This window comes from Aplidium turbinatum, chromosome 7, assembly GCF_918807975.1.
Source record: "Aplidium turbinatum chromosome 7, kaAplTurb1.1, whole genome shotgun sequence".
In the NCBI taxonomy this organism is placed as follows: domain Eukaryota; kingdom Metazoa; phylum Chordata; class Ascidiacea; order Aplousobranchia; family Polyclinidae; genus Aplidium; species Aplidium turbinatum.
In genome coordinates, this window is record NC_137478.1 from 5,739,982 (window position 1) to 5,765,740 (window position 25,759).

General features: G+C 37.1%; 1 protein-coding gene across 3 annotated transcripts; it reads left to right on the top strand.

Annotated features, from left to right (window-relative positions):
- Positions 1 to 1,958: 1,958 nt before the first annotated feature.
- LOC145774757 (uncharacterized) lies at positions 1,959 to 24,117 on the top strand. 3 transcript variants are annotated; one of them, XR_014290051.1, is made up of 16 exons: positions 1,959 to 2,246; positions 2,464 to 2,691; positions 3,059 to 3,181; positions 3,710 to 3,832; positions 5,086 to 5,208; positions 5,672 to 5,794; positions 6,225 to 6,347; positions 8,200 to 8,319; positions 9,206 to 9,328; positions 9,551 to 9,673; positions 10,209 to 10,343; positions 10,580 to 10,648; positions 11,100 to 11,267; positions 11,642 to 11,822; positions 23,340 to 23,459; positions 23,978 to 23,998. XR_014290051.1 is itself a non-coding variant. In XM_082586063.1 (15 exons), the coding sequence occupies exons 1-14, from the start codon at positions 1,997 to 1,999 to the stop codon at positions 11,800 to 11,802; spliced, it is 1,992 nt and encodes a 663-aa protein (XP_082442189.1). In that variant the 5' UTR covers positions 1,959 to 1,996; the 3' UTR covers positions 11,803 to 11,822; positions 23,978 to 24,117. The 3 variants fall into 3 exon arrangements, 2 of the variants coding, with proteins under 2 accessions (XP_082442189.1, XP_082442188.1); XM_082586063.1 differs by lacking the exon at positions 23,340 to 23,459 and having other exon boundaries at positions 23,978 to 24,117; XM_082586062.1 differs by lacking the exons at positions 23,340 to 23,459; positions 23,978 to 23,998 and adding an exon at positions 12,321 to 13,085.
- Positions 24,118 to 25,759: the final 1,642 nt, after the last annotated feature.

Consider the following 25,759-nt stretch of genomic DNA (forward strand, 5'->3'; position numbering starts at 1 on the left):
GAACCACGCCAAAGTGACAGAAAACACAAAATAGGTGCATAGGCCAGCTGATAAATCTTTGCTTTTACTTTGCAGCTTTTTCAAAGTACTGTGCTTCAAAATTTCAAGTGATTGAGAATAACTCATTACCATAAGTAACAAGTAAAATTTTTCAAGTTGATAATTAGGTAGGCTAATTACGCACTTGAATCCAGCCCAAACTCACAGTGATAATTTTTTGGAATGGATTGAAAAAGACAAGGATGCAATCTATTTCGTCCCTTGAACAATTCTTACCGTGAAATCGATGTACGAAATAGGTTGAATCCTTAAACATTTCTAACCCTGACATCACCGCATAGCACGAACAATTGTTGAGAGAATACAATTTCCAGCGCATCTAGAAAAAATGTTAATACTGTATCCCTTAGCTTCCATTTAAGCAGAAAAAGCTTTAAATTTTTACGTTGTTTCAACGATTGATGACATTGCATCAGCGTAATAAAGCTGAATTCTTTGCTAAGAATGGATGGGAGTACCTACTTTTACACCAGGGGCTTTCAACCTGGGGGTCGAGAACCGTTTTTCGGAGGGTCGCAAAGCGCCTGAAAATCCAGTGTGCTGTTTTCAATTTATTTTTGCTAGAAGAGATTAAAAACTGTAGTGTTTCGCAATCGACCATTCCTCGACCTGAGGTTATTCCATAATTTAAGCTTTCAGACATTGCAAGGTTTTAACAATAAGAATGCATTTGATATTTTTCGGAATGGCCCGTTTCGGTGAGTCCGATTCGGTGAGTCCGATTCGGTTAGTCCAATTCGGTGAGTCCGATCCCTTAACGGGGGATTTTTTCAATTTTTTTTTTTAATTATCGGGTACCGTAGCCTAATTATCATTGCCGTTTTAGGGTTAGGGGTTAGGAGTTAAGGTTAGGGGTTAGAAGTTAGGAACTCACCGAATCAGACTCACCGAATCGGACTCACCGAATAGTAGCAGACCCGATATTTTTTACCAAGTTTTTATACCTTGCTTTGTGCAGGCTGAAGTTAACCAGTAAAGTAACCAGGCTATGGTGGAGATTGGAGAAGCAAGATTATTTAATATCCTATGTAAAATCTAGATTTCTCAGTATCGCTTCCAATAGCATTGAAAAAGTTTAGGGTATAATATAGGCTATTTTGTTTAAAACTTTTTTCGGCAACAGGTGCACGCATTGACAAGCTTAAATGTTAAAAATATGCAGCACCTCCTGTCCTCCATCTCACTGAAATTGATTTCAATAAATCCATAAAAGATTGCAATAAATTCAACCGTAAGAATGCGAAAATGTTGATTATTCTCATTATCTTTTCTCCTATTTGATAGAAAATGGAAATAACAATCGGAGAAAATGTATTAAAAGTTGTAATAAGATAAAAAAAAGACGTTTTGGGTTTCAAAAATTTACATTGAAACAGTAAAACTAAATATAACTGGATGTCAGCATGAATCAAATGTGGTTAAATTTTGCATTAAATATGCTGGTGTTGTATATTTTTATAGGGAGTCGTGAGGCTACGTTTATAGCTCTTAGGAGGTCGCGGTGAAAAAAAGGTTGAAAGCCCCCTGTTCTACACTAATCAGCGCAATTTAGTTCCAGTCTTACATAAATTTGTCATTGTCAGTTTATGTCTGGCTTTGATCTTCGAGTAATATTGATAGGCAAGGTTAGTTACAAAATTAAATTTTGTATAATATAGATTTTCTTATGAAACTTTCAATGATAACGCCCGGGCCACATCTATTCAAAGTTTCATATTTTGCCCGCCAGTAAAAAGGGTTGCATAATGCACGTGCCTGCTATAGCACAATTGTATTCATAACTTTGTTAAATGTGACCATGCTCATGAGATCAATAATTGCTTGAGACTTGAAAATTACAATCCAACAGCTTGTTTGTGTGTCCAACAGTTCATTTAATGTGTTGCAGATAATATAAGTTTTGTTAAAAGATACTGTGTATCAATGCTTCATTTTAATGCTGTTGTATACCAGTGTGTTTGCACTATTTCTCTGCCAAGAAGCATTGACGTTATTACGATTTGTGGAATCAAGCTTTTGCAACAAGTGGCTATATCTGAAGACAATGGAATATTGCATTTCAAACCATACTGTCCAGAACCATACTGTTGCAGATCAAATGTGCAGAAGTGTTACTGCTGACCTAGCTATTTTGACTGATATAATTGTGCAAGATTTTTTAATTAATGAAGTTTTAAAGCATGCCAGTAAGTTATATCAAAATCTTCAAAGTGTTGCTAAAAGGTCTTTATTGTCAGCTTTTAATATACCAGTAAGCATATTTTTAACAATGGGAACATAACAGTAAGTGAGAGTGTGGTTGCAATATAACAACAACCCATTTTTCACCAATTGGGTGCAAAATCGCTTCAGTTCACAAGTTTTAATTTTTCTTATAAATGCTTTGTTTATTGCTTGAAACAGATTTTCCACCTTATCAGTACTTTGTTGGACAAAGTGAAAATAGTTCAGTAACTGTTTGGGAAAACAAAAGTGATGCTACATTAGGTTTTTCATTTTGGCGTCCAGAGCAACCGGATAATAGGAGGAACATTTCTTTGGATTATGAAAGTTCAACCAATGATGATTATGCTCGGCCTTCTGTAGCAGAAGAATCTACAAGAGCAAAGTATATCTGTGAAAGATTGACCCGTAAGTTAAAACTTCCTCAATTTTGATTTAGTATATACGCCGGTACTTGTTTTCAGTACAAGTTAGAAAGAAAATACAAGTAGGTTTTATGTGAGGGAAAATATTTACTCTTAGACAAGAAGTGTTTAAAGCAAGCTTTCTCAACTTTGGTTAGCTTTATGACTTCTTGTTTCTTTCATATTATAATATGACAGCTGTGTCCTCCAAATAATTTCATACTTTACTACCTTTTTTTCTCTTTAATCCAAGTGTAATTTAAAATGTTACCGTTACTTGAGAAGTATGAACACTACGGTATGATACTATATAATATTATTGTATTATTATTCATATTATAGGCTATATTATACATTTAACATTGTTTTAGAAAGAGACGGTTGTTCAAGTGATGGTCAGATTTGTCACAAGAAAGCGTTATGTATGTATGTGAGGGGAAAGTTTCATTGTGTCTGTACAACAGGGTATGAAGGAAATGGGGTTAATTGTTTAGGTGAGAAACAAAACATATAATAATATTTATAGACTTAATAAAATAATTTTATTAATTGGTATATATGTCTTTGTTGTAAAGTTGGTATCAAAATATACTCTATATATTTTTTAGTTTTTCTTTAATTGAGCATTAAAGTTGCATATAACCAACTTGCTTTGATAAAAAAAAGCATGTCACCTTTCATCAAAAGTTGAATAAAAAATATGTGAAACATGAAAACTTTTAACATTTAATCAAATAAGCATCTGATGCTGTGTCCTTAGCTATATACACTTAATGTAATTAGCTGTTTCAAGCTACTCAGGTACATAATAACAATTGTGTCTTTATTATATATACAGTATTATATAGCTTACCATACTGTAGTTCATTTTATTAATGCACATTGCACATATATATATAACTATCTACAAAGCACTCCTATGAGTTGTTTTCAATGAAAGTTAACTTCAAAGTTACCTCCAATACAGAAATATTGTTTATTAAAATTATTTTATTCAATTTTATAACACCTGCAGTAAATAGATATCAATGAATGTGTTTCCAACGTTCCTAGCTGCCACAATGATGCAGTTTGTATCAATTTGCCTGGAAGTTTTGCTTGCATCTGCAATGTTGGATATAATGGCAGTGGAACTACTTGTTCAGGTGAAGCAGTGCAGTTCGCTGAGCATTTGTTAGGTCTATTGGGCACATAGAAAGAATACATTTGTGAACATTTTAGATGTAATTTCATACAATTCATGTGAAATAACGCCAATTGCTTAAATTTGTTTGCCTTATTAATTTGTCACACTTTAAGGGACGTCCAGTTGTTTGCAGCAGGGGTGTGTAAACTTACAGCACCACTGGGCCAAATACATATAACCAGCTTGGTTCGCAGGCTGCAACTGTGTTCCACATAAACTATGTAGTATTGTAGTATACATAAGTAACCTCAACGTGGGAAAAGTGCCGTAACATACCATCAACAATGCCACAACTAGGCTATATAATATCCTTGCAAGGAACAATATTTTTGTACTGTCAAGTGCCGGTACTTGCTTTCACTGGAAATATCTATTGTTCATGCAGCAATCTCACACCTAGCTAGCCTAGTTTCACACTTGCCAAACAAAAATATATTGTTTACTAAACGCTACAACTTTAAGGTATTGTTTATTTTTGGTCTGGTAGAACATTTTATGAAGTTTATTTCTAAAAATTTTGCATGGTTATATTTTTAGTCCAAACTTTTTTTGTTTCAATAAAGTGTGACTTGTTGGTAAATATTTTTATAAAAATTTTGCGCACTACTCTATGACAGTGTTTCATCTATGATGAAGATATTTCATTCATTTATGCTTTTGTGGTCTTGTTTCAGTCTAGCTTTATAATAGAGAATTTAATTTCTTATTTGTCACAAACACTCAAAAGCCAGATAATTACAGTACATAGTTGAATGTTAATTCAAAAGCACTAAATCGTATATTTAAAAAATAAATGCTATTTACTACAAAAAGTGCTCAATGCCAAAGCAAAAAAGCCAAGCAGAGCAAACTGTGTGAGCTAGTTAAGCAGTTTCTCAAATGTTTAGATTTGACAATATTTTTGCTGTGATACTGTATGATTCTTAATCTTTAGTAGCTTATTTCTTTTGAACAAAAATGTTTTTCTTAAAGGATTGAAAAAGTGCTGTATGACTAGCCGAAAACGTTTGCTTATTTTTTTTTATAATGTTAAATGTAGTTGTGTTGCTGAGTTATGTATGTTTATGGTTTAAAATATTTATATGTCAATCGAATGTTTGTGATGTGGGCTCCATTGTTTATCGAATTCGTGCTTAGCATTGTTGTTGCCTGTCTCTTGTTTATTTTATATGTTTATTTCCTAAATCGTTTTGTAAAAAAAATGTTTTTTAGACATCAATGAATGTTTCCATGGTTTGGACAACTGCCATATTAATGCACAGTGCTCGAATAGTGTCGGTAGTTATTACTGTGCCTGCCATTCTGGTTACATTGGAAACGGAGTCAGTTGCACAGGTATGATCCTTTTTGTATTGTTAGTATTTTTTCAGGATTTGTTCTATACCCAGAGCAGAATCTCAGGGTTTACAATATTTAGGCAATACCATATGCCAACCCTTTATGGTGCTAATCAGTTTGAATAAAATAATAACCTTAATGAGAATAATTGCCATGTAAATGCAACCTTAGTAACTTTGTGAGCTTTAAATGTCATTCATTTGCAGGGTTTTTTGTGACTTTTTCATAAACGTGTTGAATGCTTATTTTGCTCAGGTGTGATGAGTTAAAAGTCGATAAAATACTTCGCTTTTACTGTTTAATAGAAGTTAAACATTGCCCCATGTATGTAGTTACCCAGTCACAAAAATCATCCTTTTTAAATTGATTCAACCACTGTAGAAAATCAAAAAACGGCTGATATCCTGACTAGGCTGACACTTTGATAAGTATGCCTCTAACCATTGGTCTTTTGGTTCAGATTTTGATGAGTGTCAGACCACTTATCACGTTTGTCAAAGTACTGGATATTGTGTGAATACAAATGGCGGTTATTACTGCAAATGTGACTCCGGATATGTGTGGAACGGCACTAACTGTACAGGTAAGTGTTGCATTCAGGGGTGTGGACACTGGGCAATGACTCAGGGGCCAAACATTTATCCAAATTGGCAGGCAGGCTGTAGGAACATATAGGGTCAAAGAGTGTTTACTGTTAACCAATTAACCATAGTTTTGTGAGTTATTTTATGTAAAATGATTTACATTTGAAAGAAATCATATCACGCTTATCTAACAGTGCAGAGATGTATGGTTGTGCAAAAACACAATAAACTTACCGAACTTTACAACAGTTTACATACCAAAAAGTCAAAAACTATTTGTTTAATTCAATGCCTTTTCGGTATAGCAGCTTTATGTGATATAGGACTTTCAGGAAATAACTACTGCATTTTAATTGCTATCTCACTAAAGTTGTTTGTCGTAAGCTGCGCACTGTTCGTCCTATTTAATCTTTCTTGTACGACCATCAGACATTGACGAATGCTCAGACGGAACACATAACTGTAGTGATGGTGGAGTTTGTATAAACGCACGTGGCTATTTCTTTTGCACCTGCATGCTCGGATACGGCGGGAATGGAGTAAACTGTACAGGTTCAACTGCTGGCTTTGTCTTGTCAAACAGCAGCGTGTTTCAAATTGATGTTTGCAATGATATCCTTCTGTTGCTATACGCAGCCAGAGCTTTAACTTGTAGGATTCAGATTGCCAATTTTTCAACTGGGTAAATTTCTTTACTCTTTTTAAGAGTAAATCATTTGCAGCAATTGACAATGGCAGCACGTGCTGCTACGTCAGCAGTTCAGCAGGGTTGATCTCTAAGTGGTCAAAACTGGTTTTGACCACTAAGCGGTTTAAACCTGGTTTTAACCGGTCAAAACTAGGTTTAAACCGGTCAAAACTGGTCAAAACCCAGAAAAATATTTTTATGTAGTGAATGGTCGGCTACCTGGGCTATGGGCTATTTAGGAAATATGTATAATATAAAAGCAGTTGTGAGTTGTGACCATTTTGATATGCAGGCCTCGAAATAGCTGGCGGCTATGGCCGCCTGAACTTTCCTTAATGGCCGCCAATACCGACCTGTCAGGAAAAATTTGATGGCAAATGTTTTTCATAAAAAAAAAAAATTGTTGGAATAAATTCTTGTACTTCAGTTGGCTGTGCAAATTGTTCATCGTTCTACCAAGCATTTTTTGGTTCATCAGAAACTTATTTTTAGAATTTGAATTTTCTCAATAATTGAAATACCCATATTTTACGGACCATAAGGCGCAATTTAAATCCTTTTTTTTTTCTCATAAATTGATCGTGCGGCTTATAAGCCGGTGCGCCTAATGTATGGATCAAGTAGTGCTTTATTGCCTACACTCAAAACCAGTACCGATACTATTATTATATAAATAAACCCACCGTCTTACACAATAAGTTACGGTAAAAGCAACTAGCAACTGTGATATTCACTAGGCCCATTTTTTTCTTTTGCTCATTGTAATATTGTGACTTGCTTACATTTATTACGCATTTTTGTTTAATAAGCTTTATATGGTAATCCATACTCCTTAAAATACGTTGCGTTCTATAGCCCTGTGCGCCTTATGTCTGAACAAAAAACCAATCAAAGCAATTTATTGACAGTGTGCCTTATAATCGGATGCGCTTTATGGTCCGTAAAATACGGTAACCAACTGATTGAAATATCAAAAACAAACAGAGAAATTGAATATTTTTTGTTCGAAATCCAACATTTAGGTTATTGTTGATCAAAACAAAATATAGTTGAACATCATTACTAAACATGGAGGGTAATATTTTTAATTCAATTGAAAATCAACTTGATTGATACACTAAAGGGGTTTTGACCAGTTTTGACCAGTAATAGGTGGTCAAAACTGCCCGGTTTAAACCGATCAACCCTGCAGCTCAGTGCTGCCAGCCTGCGGTTGGTTGGAGGCTTTTCACTGATCTGCTTGAGCGTATGTACTTACATGTCTGCTGCGTAGCCGAGTGGTGAGAACGTCTGCGCGACGTTCGAAAGGACGTTGGTTCGACACCGCTCCAGAGCACGCGGCTGTGTCTCGGCAAAGATACTTAATGGCTAGCCAAACTAAGGGGAGCAGCTGACTCGAAGACTATATGTCACTTGTTGTATGGCATCTGTGATCGCAGTGTACTGTATGTTATCGCAATGGACGCAAATAAAAGCATGATTATTATTATTGTATTTCAGTTGAATTTGATAATAATCTTATTTTAATACAGAGACAAAATGTACAAATAAAGTTAAGAAGTGAACCATTAGTTTAGATGCTTTGAAATCCGCATTTTCTAATTGAAAACATTACAAGTACTGTGCTTGACACGCGCAGTCGTGAAACATTGCAACGTAGCAACGTACTATTTTGCTTCAGCACGTTTGCACGCTAACGTGCTATTTATTTTCCAGATATTGATGAATGCGTTGTTAATACCCACTTGTGTGGTGATATGCAGTGCGTCAATTTGATTGGCTCTTATACTTGCAACTGTGATGAAGGATACAAGTGGAGTATGACTGGCTGTAAAGGTATTTGATAAGAGATCAGATTTAGGACATTTTGTCGCGACGAAATGTCGCGTGTCCATTTGATAGACAGTTTGCAGCTGTTTGTGCAATAATTTGCTATCAGCCGAAAGACAAGTTGGAATTGAAAATATGATTTTATATATCATTACGTATCTTTCTATGCGTATGAGGTAATATACAGTATAATAAATATTACCAACACTATAAAAAGGGGTCTGCTACTATTCGGTGAGTCCGATTCGGTGAGAGCCTTATTCGGTTAGAGCCCTATTCGGTGAGTTTTTTTGAAAATTATCGAGTACCGTAGCCTAATTATCATTGCCGCTTTTACATCGTTTTAACGTCGCTAAACGTTAAAATAAGACCGTAACCCCTACCCCTTAACCCCTAACCCTATAACGGCAATGATAATTAGGCTACGGTACCCAATAACTAAAAAAAAATCACCGAATAGGGAACTCACCGAATCGGACTCACCGAAACGGGCCATTCCGATAAAAAGGGCGATGTAAATTTTGAAAATACTGTATTATTTAGGATAAATTGCTAATTCTAAATTTTTAATCAATGGCGCTCGTAGTAAGAGTTCCAATTTTCAATAGTAACGGAGGTGTTTTATGGATTGTCTCCTGAAAAGAAAATTAAGCTTAGTGAGACGTAAATTCATCTCAAGACATACCAGTGACTTTTTATTTAAATTGTCAATTATCATGCAGTGATCTTTTTTGTGAGTTCAGATCAAATGCCATAAAAGAATATTCCAGCTTTCCTGACACAGTTGTGTCTGTTTCTGGCACCTGCTTTTTCTTCAAACTAATCCTAGGTTAAAGAACGATTCGACTTCACAAATTTTGTGTGATTATTGAGTCATTATTTTCCTGATCAGACGTCGATGAGTGCTCAACAATAGTGACAAACTGCCACAGAGACGCCACATGCTTCAACCTTGTCGGCTCATTCGTTTGCAAATGTGACCCGGGTTTCACTGGGTCAGGGGTCGATTGTACAGGTGGGTAGGCACCATTTGTGTGAGATGCGTTACAGTAAGAACAGTAGAACACCCCACATACTATTTAGTTTAAATAAACTTGTTAGTTTAACTTTGACAAGGTATGGATGGAAAGTGTGTTATTTTTTATGGTGTTTTTTAAAAGTCAAACAAGACATATCCAAACTTTATTTATTTATTTTTTTTGTACTAACTTGACGTAGCTTGAGGTTTTGTTTTAAGATATCGACGAATGCTTGTCCAATACTTTCTTCTGCCCGGAGCACACCACCTGTGTCAACAAAGTCGGCACTTATACCTGCATCTGCGGCTCGGGGCATGTATGGTATAGAGACCAATGCATAGGTCAGACAATAAGCAACACTGCCTCTTCTGCGCTTATTGCCATACTATTTTTACGTTGTTTTTTTTTTATTAAGCATGGAATTTTTTTGAAGGCGTGTTCTAAGTTATATTTCACGTATTTAAAGAGCAATAGTTTATAGAGTAATATTGGCGATCATCCTCTCGTTGATATCACGTAACTTGATCAAATCGATACACGATAAAACAGACAGATTTTTGTTTTAGAAATCATGAGTTTTAATGAAATAATTAAATAAGAAAGTTTATCACACTAAGAACACTTTTCTTTAAAGTTTTCTTGTGCTGTAGAATACTCAAAAAAGTTTAATGAATTTCTTTTACAAGAAAAGAATCGACCACCCACACCAGTGGATGACAAAACCAAATTTGGATGATCAAAATCATAGATGCCACAAAACCTAATTAAGGGAATAGCATTAACCTGCATAATCACAAATTCCAGATTGTCTAACCAAAGGCCTGTGGTTGCAATCAATTTTCTAGTTTAAAATACTCTATACGTACGTGCTTTCAGTCAACACCACAACGTCATCACCTATTGTGAGAGACATAACTTTACCTGTCACTACCAGCATTGCAACGGAAATGAGCTTTCAAAACACTTCATTTTTTTCCATGCTTCACAATGGAACTGACAGAAGCTCATCAGGTAAGGTATTGTTGAAGGTATAAACTGATTGTCCTGCTTTGGTATCATGCACGTTATAACGTCCGCATTTTGTCGCTTCTACCTTTTTCTAGACCTGTACTATTTGTCATTTATTGTTTTTTTGTTGAGATAGTCAGAAATAAAAACAAACTGAACTGATGACGTACAGCCATGAGATACTGACGTGACCATCATCGAAACAAGACCACTAGCTGATGGAATGTCTTTGTTCGCAGAGAACGCGTCTTTGCTGCAAGGAAGAGCCGACAATGCTCAGGATTTAGAGGAGAACGAAATGGCTGGAGGTATTCTTTCACACAGTTTGTTCTTATGCGATCCCTTTATTTTGTTGTGACGTTCATTCAGATTTTGAATGATACGTCGTTTTGTGCGACCTGTTTTGGATGTTGCTACAACATACTGTTACGTTATTATTATATCATCATTTGTGGAATCATCATTCTTGGATACGAAAGATATCTTCTGGAATTAAAACTGCGTCCTGGGATGTCCACCAAACTGGTAGATGTTTAAAAGTGCTGTTCAAAATGATTATTATTATACAATTTTTTGCAACAGGTACAGACGGAATAGTCTAGGTATTTATTTGCTTGTGTTCATGTCAGGTCTAGTTGTAATAAGTTAGCCTACCTCAGTTCTTCCATGGATCCAACTTGAGTGTGAGTGTAAATGCTGCTCAATGCTCTTGTTTTAGATTTTCAAACCTCACAGCTCTATAATTATTTTTTTCTCCAGTTCCTGGGCAGGTCAGCACCGCCAACCCTGCCATGTACATCTTCGCCGGTGCCGTGGTTGTCGGTGTTCTGTGTTTAGGTATCGCTATTTTCGTAGCAAAGCCATACATTAACATTGGAGCTGGGAGGAATGCGATTAGAAGAAGGGAATTTAAACGTAACCGATTAAGTAAGTTGATAGCTTATGACTGCCAACATCGATTTATCAGGGTCTCAATTTTCAGAATTGCCGCAAGCATGGAGTAAAAACACACTTTTTCAAATACTGCATGTATTCTTTAATTGTTCTGTAATCGTTATGAATTACTGCTTTGTTAGTAATGAAAAGTCACTACTAAACGAACGTTTAACACATCCATATGATGCATTGTAAGCTTTTGAAAGTAGTACGTTTTATAATCATCTTTTCTCATTTTTTGTGGACATTATATTTATTTACGTCTGCATTACACGCCAAAATGTAACTGTGTTTACGTTTAGTTTAGTCGGTGTATTTTCTGCGACATCTGTTTAATGTTTATATTGAACTAACTTAAATTGCAGATCCTGTGAAACATAAAGTTGAACCAAGATCGTCGATAATTGAGGACAACAGAGAAGATTCACCACCCCTAGATGTTGTAGAGGAATCATCTCTTGAATCCATTGTTCACCAGTCTTCTAGTGAGGATGATTTGTTTCATGATACACTAAACAACGTCTAAAGAAGCTGCCATTAGCAAAGGTAAATATCACCTTTTGACTACGTAATGTAACCTAACCTATTGACCAATTGCGACATCAATGTCATCAAATCAGTTTTGAAAAGATCTATTTTCAATAAAACTCATTAGCATGAAGTGAACTTTAAAAGATATTAGCCAAGTTGGAAAATTTGCATCATGCAACAAAACTTTTGCTCCTTGCACGTTAAGTGGTGAAAGTAGATAAACAATAGGCCATTTCGATTGAATTCATCAATGTTAAGTTATTTTTTTTGTAGTGATACCTGCATTTAATTCAAATGTTAAGAGATAGAGACAGGCCACCCCCCGCTTATATTTGCATTAAACCACCTTTACTTTTTAAACGTTTCTAATTTTTCAAAGTGATATTGAGAAAGTAAAAAGTTGAGATGGTTTTTGTTCAAGCCTAAAAATTTTATATACAGAATGTGCAAGTATTGCAATTAGATTTCTGAGTAGATAGTTTTGCAAAGTTTTTTTTTATTTTTTATTCGTAGCTTCATGGAAGACTCAATTCTTTCAGACATTTGTAAATACCGACATAGTAATGAAGGAAAGCCAGCAAACGATGACGGAAGTACTTGTTGATGCAAGTTTAAATCTGATTAGTGAAGGAGAATAAAAAGGTCGATAAATGATTCTCTGAGTCTTCACGAGTGCCCACTTTAACTGGAGGAAGTGTCTTGTTATGTTTCAAAACTTTTTGAGCGAAACTTTAAAGATTGTAGCGTACAGGGAGATGTACTTTTGTGTTTTGTTTCGACAAGATAGAGCAGCATCTTCAGGAAAGTGAAAATATATATTGCTTTGTGTGTGTTGTATCGTGCTAAGATTTGGGAAATTTTGGTTTCAGATACTAAATTTACAGTCACAGACATTTGAGTACCGGTAGCTGAGTTAGCAGGTTAACTTTACAAGTAAGAAGCCTAATGTGTAGTGCTAGCCTACTACAGCAGCAACGTAGATCTGTCATATTTTATTCTTGCTGTCATACAGATTGGTTCAATCAAAACAAGTTCGAACGACCCAAATCAGCAGGCCTCTTGTTGTAGATGATAGTTTATAGCAGTGGTTCTCAGGGGGTCCGTGAAAGTTTCCAAGTTTGCAGCATGATTGATTAATTACGAAATTTGATAATTGGTTGGTTGTACTTTATTTGTGTATTACTGTGATTTTCAAATTGTACTCCCCAACGAACTGGTGCGATGTCCTCTGAACTTTCAATGGACATTACACAAATGTTTGGTTTCCTAACTAAAAAAATGTCATATAAGGGAGCGTTCAATTATTACGTAACGCTGTTTTTCCGAATTTTTGACCCCCCCTTCCCCAATGTGACGCCAACGTAACGTTTTTGTCAACCCCTCCCCCACGTGACGCTTTTCCATTACAAAGCCCGTTTTTCCAGTTTATATCAAAATTATGACGTGGAAACACGTGCTGATAAAATATCTTGGTTTGTATGCACCTAAAGCTTACGTTTGAGACATGAAATTTTAGCTATATTCCTTTTTTGGATTAAAACGTTATGTAGCCTACCTACGTACTGAAAACGTTTAGTAGCCCACCGTCCAAAATGTTTCAATCCAAACCTTTCATTGTTTGGTTAGGGAACGTTCAAATATTACGTAACGCTTTTTTTCGAATTTTTGACCCCCCCTCCCCATGTAACGCCAACGTAACGCTTTTTTCAATCCCCCCCTCCCCCATGTAACGCTTTTTCACTACGAATTCAGCACAAAAACTACCATTCCGTACTCGAAAGCGTTACGTAACGTTTTGCTTGAACCCCCTCCCCCCCCAATGTGACGCTAACGTAACGCTTTGCATAAACCCCCCCTCCCCTCGAAGGCGTTACGTAATATTTGAACGTTCCCTTATGTATTGAAAGAAATATCACAAAAGCGCAAAAGAAACCGCAAGGAAAGCTAAGCATCTTCGAATGGGGTCATCAATGTTTCTATATATTGGAGCAGTACTCTCGCTTGTGTGGTTCGAACTTGATGCATAATTGTCTTCTTCAGACTCGCACGTATGAATGTCTTCTACCTGTAGAGAGGTTTGTGTCAAAGTCGTTTCGTTCTTAATGAATATATTAGTGCAGGCCGTTAGGGGAATCTTTAGGCTAAACGTGTTACACGTTTTTTTTTGCAGTTGGTCAACCCAACTTTGAATTTAGTGGGTGCCGCAACTTTTTCGGTCACGTGATCACCTCCAAATCGGGATTTCCCCAGAAATCACGTTTCAGCTCTTACGGCATTTTTGTGCAATTACATATTTGATTTTTGCATATTTTAACTTAAGAAGCACACCACTACAATAAGAAAAAACAAGCACAAAATTAATGTTATGACGTCACAATGACGCCATTAATAACATAATTTTGCGTGATTTTTATCTCGTGTATTTTGTAGTGGCAGTCAGTCCAAATATAAAAAAATAACATATCTAATTGCATAGAAATGCCGTGAAAAGAGCTCAAAATTGATTTGGGGGTGATCACGTGACCCAAAAAGTTGCGGCACCCACTAAAATTGAAGTTAGATTCATCAACTACAAAAAACAACATGTAACACGTTTAGCCTAAAGATGCTTATTTTTGCCCCTAAGGGAACGTTCAAATATTACGTAACGCCTTCGCGGGGGAGTTTATGCAAAGCGTTACGTTAGCGTCACATTGGGGGGGGGGGAGGGGGTTCAAGCAAAACTTTTATGTAACGCTTTCGAGTACGGAATGGTAGTTTTTTGTGCTGAATTCGTAGTAAAAAAGCGTTACATGGGGGAGGGGGGGATTGAAAAAAGCGTTACGTTGGCGTTACATGGGGGAGGGGGGGTCAAAAATTCGGAAAAAAAGCGTTACGTAATATTTGAACGTTCCCTAAAGGCCTGCGCTATTATTATGTAGGCCTAGGCTATGTAACAGTCATACGTAGGCTACACCTACATAGCCTACCTGTTCATGTGTCGCTTTTTTGCTGTTTGACTCGGAAAGTATGCACAAATAAACTACCGTACTCGTAAGCGTAACGTTTTGCTTGAACCCCATCCCCCCCGATGTGACGCTAACGTAACGCTTTTCATAACCCCCCCCCTTCCCCCTCGATAGCGTTACGTAATATTTGAACGGTCCATAAATGAATTAATTTTTTAATAAGGCTATGTTCAACTTAATTCTTTTGAGACAGCAGTCTATTGATCAATGCCTAACTTAGAAATGAAAACGTTATTCAGCAGGCTCTCACCACTCACAGTTTTGCAAAGCCTATACCGTAACGAATTTATACTGATTAGAAATGAAAAAAGGGAGAGATTCTTGCAACGGTTGCAAGATTCTATTGATTTTTGATAAAATTTCTAGAAAAACATCAAATCAACATATAGGCTAGATTAGCCTACTGATTTTTGATGCTGTGTGCTAACATAGGCCTAATGCTCAATTTCATCAATAAATTGTCATAAGTGCGTCGCGAGTTCAGCAAATTCTTCTAAGTGTGTCGTTTCGAAACTTCTGAAGCATTTGATTCCATTATAGAAAAAGTGATATACTGAAATTTCAGATATAAAAAAAATTTAAGGGTCCGCGACCTCTTCGAAGGTACCAAAAGGGGTCCGTCAGAACAAAAAGGTTGAGAACCACTGGTCTACAGAATGTGTTGGCAAAGCAAAATTCTGGTTACGAAGTTTTTGAGATGTACCACTAGGTGCTTTCAATGCAACGTCGGGCATCCTGCGTCTCTTTTATTATACCCTTGTGGCAATGGGCTCACGGGTCTATAGCTTATGAATAAATAGATTGTTTAACTTAACTTTTTTTCGTTGTCAAGTGAAGAAAGATTATAAACAGTGAGTTTTCCACGATGGATAACTCGTGTAGCCTACGTGCAAATCTTGAACACAAGGGTGTGTGGAAATCGTGGCTCGCGGAAAAGCCCTCATTATAATCACACCGTCATCGAAAAGAAAGTTTCAGTGCCGCGATCAAGGTTCTCATTCTACTAAGCCTTCGGCACTAACAAGAGTGGGGTTGCCAGTTTTTTTTTCGGCCACCTTTCCATCAGCAACTACGCCCACCCAGTTTATTACACTCTGGGTAGAGGTGAGCAGTATTTTTCAACAACCAGGCGTAGAACCAAGATTGCATGGTTGGAAAGCGAGTGCCTCATCCGCTGCACCATCTCACTGAGTACGCAGGCTACAGCAAAAATGTCTAACAGACTGAGACTATCATAGATTGATAAATTTTACCTTCTATTGGTCGCTTTGGAGTCTTTTTTTGTGCTCCAGAAATACTTTTTTCAACAAAAATGTTTAGGTTTGTGTGGACGATGGACGCTATCAACACCGGTAGTTTATATTCTGACAACTGTTAGAGCAACTTTCGTTATTCGGAGACTGGACGATTTTTTTCAGCTCGCTAGTTTTATGCAGAAGGTTTAGAAATGTTTTACATAAGAAAACATTATTGTTTCTCAATTTTTTTAGGACTTGTGTAAAACTGACTCAGAACATGTCTTTCCTTCTGTGGTTGGTTAGGGTAATGCGATTAAGCGAAGGAGAAAAATTGCACCTTTTGTCTATTTTTAGGGCACGTTACTGTCTGCAACTACGAAAGTGTGGTAGCCCACATTAAAAAGTGCTTAAAACGATGCGTTTAAAAACAGGAAAATACCTATTTTAAAGATAACGCTCAGCTTTGCAAAATTAAAAAGCTGTGAAGAGCAAGAGTTTTAAGAATGTAAGCGGCAGTCTTGGGAAAATTCATTCCTTGACAGCGCTGTACTAAAACTTAAATTGACTTCGGTACACCAGGTGTTGCGACCGTGCCACATTTTAAACTGATTGTAGCCTACTACTTTAGTATCATGCACGTAGCACGTTATAGTGTCCGCGTTTTGTCGCTTCTACCTTTTTATAGACCTCTGGTATGCTTGGCACATAGGCTATTTTTTTTTCGTTGTGATGGTCAGAAATAAAAACAACTAAACTGACTATCTGAACCTAGGTTGCCTCTCCCTCGTCATCGGGTTTGTTTTGTAGTCGCACGAGAATTTTAGCGGTTTGGTTTCCACGGAAATTGTTTCGATTTTAACGACATTTTTGGCTTATTTTATTACTTGTGACAACTTAGCTACTTTTCAGTAACAATTGGGCAGTGTTGTACGCGTCATTAAAATAATTTGACGGCGTCAGCGCGAATTGCCTAAAAACTTTACGGCGTAAAGGACTGCGTAAGCTCTTAAAGAAATTGACGGCGTCAGCGCTAATTTCTAGCGCTATTTTTTGCCAGCGTCTCATAAAACGGAAATATTTCAACCAAGTTCAGGCTAACAATAGCTATAAATAAAGAGCAGGTATTATGTTTTGAGACTGTATTGTAACTTAATTAGCTGCTCAGCCTATAGGCTATAATTAGTTATTTCCTTGCAGAAAAACAAGCATTTTAAAACGTTTGCCTGACAATCTGCTGCGTTTGGGACGCATATTCAGGGGCGCCGGAGCGATTTTTGACTGGAGGGGCAGGAGTATGAAAAAAGGGCACTTTTGTTGCTGAAAGGCCAATTTTTTTTAAGATAAGATATAGCGATAATGCTCATCTATCAGCTCATTATCGAGTAATGATACAAGTGTCCGCTATACAAAGAACAATGGCACGGAAGGGCATCATGCTATTTTATAATGATGTAATCTAACTTACTGTGATGGAGAATTGTGTGTCGTAAATATTATTTTGAGGCAAAAATAGAACATTATAGCCTAACTAGGCTAAAAGCGAATAGCATAAATTGTTATATTGCAAAGTGTGCAGTAGCTTACATGACCTTAAAAGGGCACCATTGCCCCCTCTTTCCTCCCCATCCACAGTAACTTGAGGGCAGGGGGGGCATCTGCTCCGCTTCCGGCGCCCCTGCGCATATTGTCCTTTCCAAGTGAAAACATGCGTTCCACAGCAGCGCTGGTTGGTATTGGTGTGTTGTATTTCAAAAACAAGTTGAAAACGTTTAGTCGCAAAGGGATCACTGTTCCAAGCGTGCTGTGATAGTTTAGCATGTATAAATCATTTAACGAGGTCCACTGCACCAACATCGCTCTTTTCAGGGGCATAGAGCTCTTGAAATAAAGTATATTCAACGTCCGCGATGCCATTCATGGATTTTTCGCTTTCAGTCTCTGATCCCTCGTTCTCAATCCATGGGTGATCACCATTTGGCGAACTTCTTCGGCATGTATTCCAGGGAGCCATTCCAACCAGTGGTAGGCTAATTCGGATAAGCCGCGCTGGCAAGAATACATTGTGAAACGAGATTTTTCATGAAAACAAAAATTGACGCTTAGCGCTTGACGCTTAAAATCGGCAAAATAGTTGACAGCGCTATCACTTCCGTCAACTGAAAAATAAATTGACGGCGCTAGCCTCAGCGTCAACGTACAACACTGCAATTGGGCTGGAAATTTTAAAAACCTCTGGCGACCTTAATTTGGGTGTAGAGTAGGGTGGAGTGAAACATAGGTTAAAAATGAAAGTTGATAGAATCAATCTGTAATAGTTACTAAAAGTTGTGATGTGGTAAATGTATTCACATGCTGAAATATTTTTGATTTTGATCAACGTTTACGTCTGCCGCAAGTCCATTGAAGTTTTCACTGGTATTTTGGAGCTATGACGTCATCACAATTAGCAGATCGTCACTTTTATCTAACTTCTACCTTCGGTACTTCTATCTAACAATATCAGAGCTGTAAATTACACATAAATCGTTGCAATGCAGTGGAAAATACGTCTTTTAGAACGCTTGTTGCATGTATATGATCAACTGATAAGAAAAAACACGGATTTTAAGCTATTTTCTTCAAATTTCTGTTCCTTTCACAAGTTCATCACCACAGTTTAAGCAAGTATGTGCAATGAAGGTAAAGCAAACTACAGTAGAAAAGTGTTTTTCTTAATATGACAATATTGAGATTTCGGTTGCCTGTTTACTTTTGATCCCATATAAATATTGTAAACGCTTTTTAAATCATCAGCTTATACAGTACATGGGCGTTGGCAGAAATATTGCAGGGGGAGGGGGCAAACATCTTTTAAGCCAAATTTCATCTTGTGAGCTACAACGAGTGCAACGTAGCTAAGTGTATTGATGAAATGTAACGTAAATTTGGACGGCACGAGCGAAAACGTTACAATTAAAGATATTTCCAAGGCATACTTAGCGATAGTTTCCGAAAGCGCGAAAAAATAGTCCTGGAAAAATGTTGGTTTACTTCGAAGAAAATTGGATGAAAAAGATATTATCGCCCAAAGGTAAGAAACATTTTTGAAAGTATCGTTTTCATAAGGAAAGAAACGTTTATAAAACCCAAATCCAGGGGGACAAGTGCCCCTCTCTGCCGCCTCCCATGAGTTTAAATCTCATTAAGCACTCCATTTGCCAAAAACTCTCGTTTTGTATTGAATACAGGCATTTCTAATTTTGACTGCAATCTACTTCGAATGAATCCCTCCCGTTGTTTCTGCCCACACACCGCAGATGCTGCTTCAGTAACGAGGGGCAAGGCCACCTTCCATGGCTTGCGTGTGACACGGATAGCTAGGAAATTCAAGCTCTGGAGCTGCAGCATCTTGAATGAAGGACATTAACTGACTGTCCGGTATGTCTCGAGTTAGTGGTGGTTCATATCTCTCTGTATGCTGCCAATCAATCAGTTCAAAGTATTCGTTTGCTTCAAAGATCAAGAGTGGAACTTTAAAGAGACGAATGGAATCTCCATGACCTTGTTTTCTGGAAAGTATCCGTCTCAGTGCTAATTTTCTGTTGTACAGACGTTCATCTACCAACATCCACAGCAATAGGTTCTCTTGGTGAGCAAAAAAGGCATTTCGGTTGATACCAGGGACAACTATTGCTTTTAGTTCAGCGCTAAAACAGCGCGACTTTTTAACTACGTGAAACAAAGTGTTTAGCTCCTTTACAGTAAGTAGTACAGGAAGGTTGAGTTTTCACTGCAAACCACGTTGGAGCGTATAACTTGGCAATGTAGGCTACTCCACCAAAAGTTTCCTTGCTTCAGTTGTCCCATTAGGTCATGACGATGTCGCCGCCAATGTGCGGGTTCAACTATGGCAGGAGAGACTGGCAGCCGGACCGACATTGGCCAATATGGAGCTCACACCCATGGTGAGCCTTCCTCCCAGAAAACGTGAACCGTGGAAGTATTGGCGATGCCTCAACCGCTTAAGAACTGGTATTGGCAGGTGTAAAACCTTGATGAGACACTGGGGGTATTCCATGGGGAGCACAAGTTGCAAATGCGGACAGGAGCAAACGATGCAACATCTACTCGAATGCCCTGACCTAAAAGCAAGGTGCTCTGCACAGGATTTGGCCGAGTTCAACGATAGAGCAAGAGCCTGCGTGATGCTCTGGGCTACGGCCGTGTGATACACGATGAAGAAGACCAACGCTCTCAGATTTTACAGGGATTGTTTCGTGAAACATAAAGCTTCAAAATGCGATTGGTTGTTGTCAGCCATCTGGAGTGATTCATCTTTCTTGGATTACAATAGGCAAGCTTAGCATCACAACGCCCTGAGCTAATTGCTTTACAGATGCCATACAAGTACAGTAGGCTACTGCTGGTCTGTGCTTAAGCTCACGTCAATTAAAGGCAGTTGAATATCAACAGCCTCAAACTCTGTGACTGGTAAACTGTCACAGTCTTCAAGTTTTTTACCAATGGAGCCAGAAAAACTTAGTGGACCAGATGTAACTCCATCAAGATAATGCATCAAGTGTCTCAGTGGTAATTCATTAAAATGCAACAGACATACAAACCGCTGCAATGGCTTTTTCAGGCCCTTTTTAAGAATTGCATATTTCCGATTATGTTGCTTAAATGGACTAATTGAATCGTAAGAAATATCCTCTATGACGTCACATGCGATGGTTTTGTTGCGGAAAAAAATCTGAAGCAAATTGTGATATTTAATCAGCACATCCCTTGTAATCTTGAACTTGCTTGCGGCAGACGAAAACTTTATTTTAAAACGCTGAAATTTTCAAAGCTTAATAGTCAAGCCACACTACAACTTTTAATCGCTATTACAGAGCAAAAATCAAAATTTTCTTTTTTCACTCCACCCTAGTGTAGAGGCAGGGGCTACACTGTAAACTCCAGGGGTGTACCGGACCTGGATCATCATTTTAATGAGCTCCTGGCCACATTTCCAAATCCGGAAAAACTTTTTAACCACTGCGTTTGTGGCAAGACGAAAATTTTGGTCAGGTCAAATTTAGTGTTAAAATCATTGTTTTTTCAAATTCTATTGATTTGTTTATTGCAGTAGGCGTATGGGAAATGTTGCATCAGAGATGAACATGCATGGGTTACAAGGTAGGCCCATAGGCCTGCATGAAGTTTTATTTATTTCATTATTAACCTTACAACTGCCTACATGTTTTAGTTATTGCTGTGCTATGCACTAAAATGAATATTTCAACAACTATAGTGGTTATATCATGTAGTAGGCAATATAGGAAGAAAGATTTCAATTCAATTTATTTTTCATTGCTGGCGCGAACATGTAGAAAACGGCAAAGTAACTCACGAATTTAGCACCAACAAAAGGGAAAGATGGCAAAACCAAAAGGTTTAAAATATGCAAAAACAGTGTTGGGATGTCACTATCTTTAATTTGCACAGCCACAAAACCAAAACACATTACAAGTCAGGATGCTTGCTTATGTAGGGGTCAAAAGTGCTATAAGAGGTGATCAGCCAGTAATGCATGATATATGCTAGTAGGCTAAGCATCATACACTTACTGAGTGCTAGTAAGTCACTTAATTTAACGAACATCCATTTGTAAATGACTTTTACAGAAAGGGTGTCTGTCATGTGGTGAAATACTTTTTTTATAAAATTTCAGACATAAAATTATTTCAGATCTGGGATATCTAGAAATAGCCGGATCTCAAAAATTGGATCAGGATCCTAAAAATCTTAGATCAGTACACCTCTGAACTCTAAATTTTCCACTTTTTCTAATCTGCTTTTTGTATATTTTTACTGCCATGAGCAATGAGCATTGCAATTATCGGAAAGGAAGACAGATTAATAAAAATTGGTTGATAAAGGTACACTACATACCGTACACTTTTTTTCTGAATCTGATCCGATTGGCAAAACAGTTTTACAGTAAGCTTGGGTCTGGCTTATGAAGAGACAGAAAGTATACAGATTTACCTAGTAGGTTAAACTAAATTGACTTTTTTGTAACAGTTTTTTTCTGTCCCAAACTGATCATATAAATAACTTTGCCTACCGTAACATTAATTTTTTTTATTGATATCCTAAATATCTGGTAAATTGAGGCAGATAGATTCTGATGCACATCAGACATTGTGGCCATGTTGCCAAGAGTTATTAAAGTATTACCATACATAAATTTACATTATTAGGCTTTTTCTCAAGAGACCAGGTACAAGCAAATAAATATTATTTTTTACATTCAGTGGTTAATTGAATAACAAACGGTATAAAATTTCATGAGTGGAGCTTGCTGCAGCACATTGTATGGAAATCAGCAAATGGAATATAGCCTGCTTATGCCATGGTATTTTAACTGTGGGCCTGGCTCTATCTGCCACAGTAATGTTGCCAGATAAGAAATTCTTCCGTAATTTAAGAAAACTTTAAAGCCACTGAAGACAAAAAGTTGTAATTGTGGAAATTTTGCAGTCCTGGACAGAGAGAAAAACCCCAACCCTGGCAACACCTGCCACAAAACAATGTTTTTTGATCGCAACTTGTGTGTAAATACAGACACTTTGTTTAAATTTCTGTATTGGTCTTTATTATGCACAGGATCTGTTCTTCCTACTTATGTAAATAAGACTAACACTCTGATTTAGGTTAGTAAGCAGATCGTTATTGAAACTCATATTGGTGAGCTGCAAGTATCCCCACAGTGAGTTTTATTCGAAGTGGCTATTTTTCCCCACTGGTTGCCATGGTTTTGATCAAAAAGCACTGTTTCGTGGCAGGTGTTGCCAAGGTTAAGATAAGGTTTAGGCTTTTGTTTTTCGTCCACAACTTCAAAATTTCCCAAGTTACAAGTTTCTTTCTTCAACGGCTTTAAACCTTTTTCTACTTAGGGCAGAAATCCTTATCTGGCAACATTAGTATGGGAAAACTAGCCACAGTCAATTCTGTTTGCTTCCTTTTTCAGGTCCCTGCAATATGTTGGTGTACAGAAACTTTTTAAATGAAATTTATGGTTAGATTAAGACGAAAGCTAAAATGCCATTCTTGTGATATATAACTTAAATGTAAAAACTGATGAGCACTGTTAACAAAGTCATGTTCTTGGTATGAATGCTGACAAAAGTTTGCCAACATGATGCACTTGGTACTTTGTGCATTGCCATTTTTCATGAAGACAGCACTTTCTGAAACTGCAGATAATCTCAATTGGATTCCCTTTCAATCTAAAATGTATCATTTTCCTTCATCTCTAGAATCCCCCTTGAATGCATTGGTGTATTGTGAAAGTATAGTGCCAAAAGGAAAGTTGGCAGTTTTGAGTGATCCAAACATTCGAAAGTTTTTGCTGCAGGAAATTCCCCAACCGCCTGCTTGTAAGAATAATATCGGATACTTTTTTCACTTACTTGTCAGTATGGTAGACTTAGTGCTACCTGCAAGTAGTTAAATGATATACAGATTTTGTAAGAAAACTTATTGGTGAAAACATGGTGAAGTTATACTTACACAGTTGTATCTTCAGCCCTTTCCATTCAAAAGCATTTAGTTAAATGTACATTTTCTGCTTATTTGTATATTGAGTTATCGTACTTATGTAACATGTACAATAATCAAACATTGACTGGACAGTGGACAATGAATTTTTTTTTTCAGTTATTAATTTTCCATTAAAATTTTAACATCTAGTTTTCCTGGTTCCTCCAATGGAATTTTAAAAGTGCTCTTAAAATGATATTGATACTCACTTGCGAATAATACGTAACTTTTAATCAAGTTAGTGCTTCAATAATGCTATTACCGAAAATTGTTTGACCTGCTTTATAGATGGGTAAGGGTATCAAAATATATCACAGCCATGTTATCTCTAACGGTAACCATAAACTTTTTGCAGTAACTCCTCCATACAAATATCACATTGGACTTTTGCAAGTCAATTCTTCATTCAGTTGGATTGATGGATCTAAGTATAGGAAGGAGTTTGCCTGGTGGGCTCCAGGAGAACCTAAAGAAATTAAGCACTTAGTCAACTATGTTAGCATGGGCTCAGAGGATCATTATGACCCTAACTTTTTGTGGAGAATCAATGCTGGTGAATGGAAAAAAGCACACTACATTTGTGAAAGGCCAAATGTTGATTTTGGTATGTAATTTTTTGTATTCATTTTGTTTTTAAGTAGTGACATCAAAAGATTTTAGCTGAATTTATGATTAGTTTGTGTGATCAAAAATATCCACAGCTTGGTGTGTTTATAAGATTTGAGCTGAAGGTCTTTGTATTCATGTTACTTTTTGCTGCGGCGCGTTTGCCTTAACCTGAAGAATATCCTAAAGGAAACTTTTGCTCTGAAATATAAATGTGACGTATCAAAAAAGTAAGCTACAACGAATGTAGCGTCTCGAAAACTTATTTGGTCAAAGTCTGCTTGTTTCTGTGATCAAGTTTTCTGCAATGATAACTTTCACTTGGACCACTTGGAGGTCCGTGGTTGCATCAAAATGTAGCCCGATTTATTGTAATTCGAATTTTGTGCGAATTGTTGCTGACAATCTTACTGAAATTGTCTAAAAACCACTTTATTCTAATTTATATTCACTGCCTGGTAGTGAATATGGTAAACTTGCAGTAACTGATGTCGGCTGGGGAGGCAGAATGTTGCATTTGCTAAAAATTAAAGTGATAGCAAGTGACTGAAGTTGTGTAAAAATTAAAGCTTCTTAATTTTCCTTGCCTGGATAGTGGATATGTTATGAACCTATGTGTCACGTAGAGGGAGATAATAAAAGATCAGGTAGGCCTAATGTTAGTTTTGTAAAAAAAAATCAGACTGTTAGCAGCAGTCCGAAAAATATGTCTCATTAAACTGTTTCTATATGTGGCCATGGGAAAACATTATTGTGTTCACTTGGGTTGCAATCATGGCTTACGATATAGTAAGCCATGGTTGCAATAAATTGAAGATAGATTCACCACAACTGATCGCATGTCTTCGGAATGTTAAGGTGTGATTTTTTGTTCTTTGTTCAGCGTGCTTCAAACTTTTTTGTTCAGCGTGCATTAATTTGACTTTCGTTTCCTTCATAAAAACCAAATTTTCAATCACTAGGTATCAGCTTAAAATTCGAGTAAACATGCTAATGTAATGTTTTAGATTTGAAAACAGCAAATACACGTGAAGCTTCTTCACATGCGCATGGCGTACATGATCGTGTGGCTCACAGATTTCGGCATTCCAATATGGCAGTGGCAGCACTACAACAATCTGCAGACAATAATCCTGGTACGTATTGCGCAGAGAATACTGCATGCAGTAGGTCGTGCTTGGTAGATCCACGGTACAGCTATTTTGACGTGAGGAAAAATTAATGCACGATGCAGCCCACTCTTTATCGCAGTGTGTATCTTTGGAAATCTTATTCCATAGCATAGACAAGTCGAAACAGTTCTTACAGTAAAATTTGTTGCCCAAGCCTCTTCGAAATGGTAGCAGTCTCTGTTTTCTAACCTATTCCATATTGAACAAAGTTTTGATAGCTCATAATTCCTAGGAGACTTTTTTAAGGCTTTTGTTAAAACTACTGCTGTAGCCTTCGTCATCTACCTGGTCTCTTTTCTTGTGAAATCTCCTTGCATTGGTCACTGCAGCTGGTTGTGTTTTGCAGACAATAGAAACGG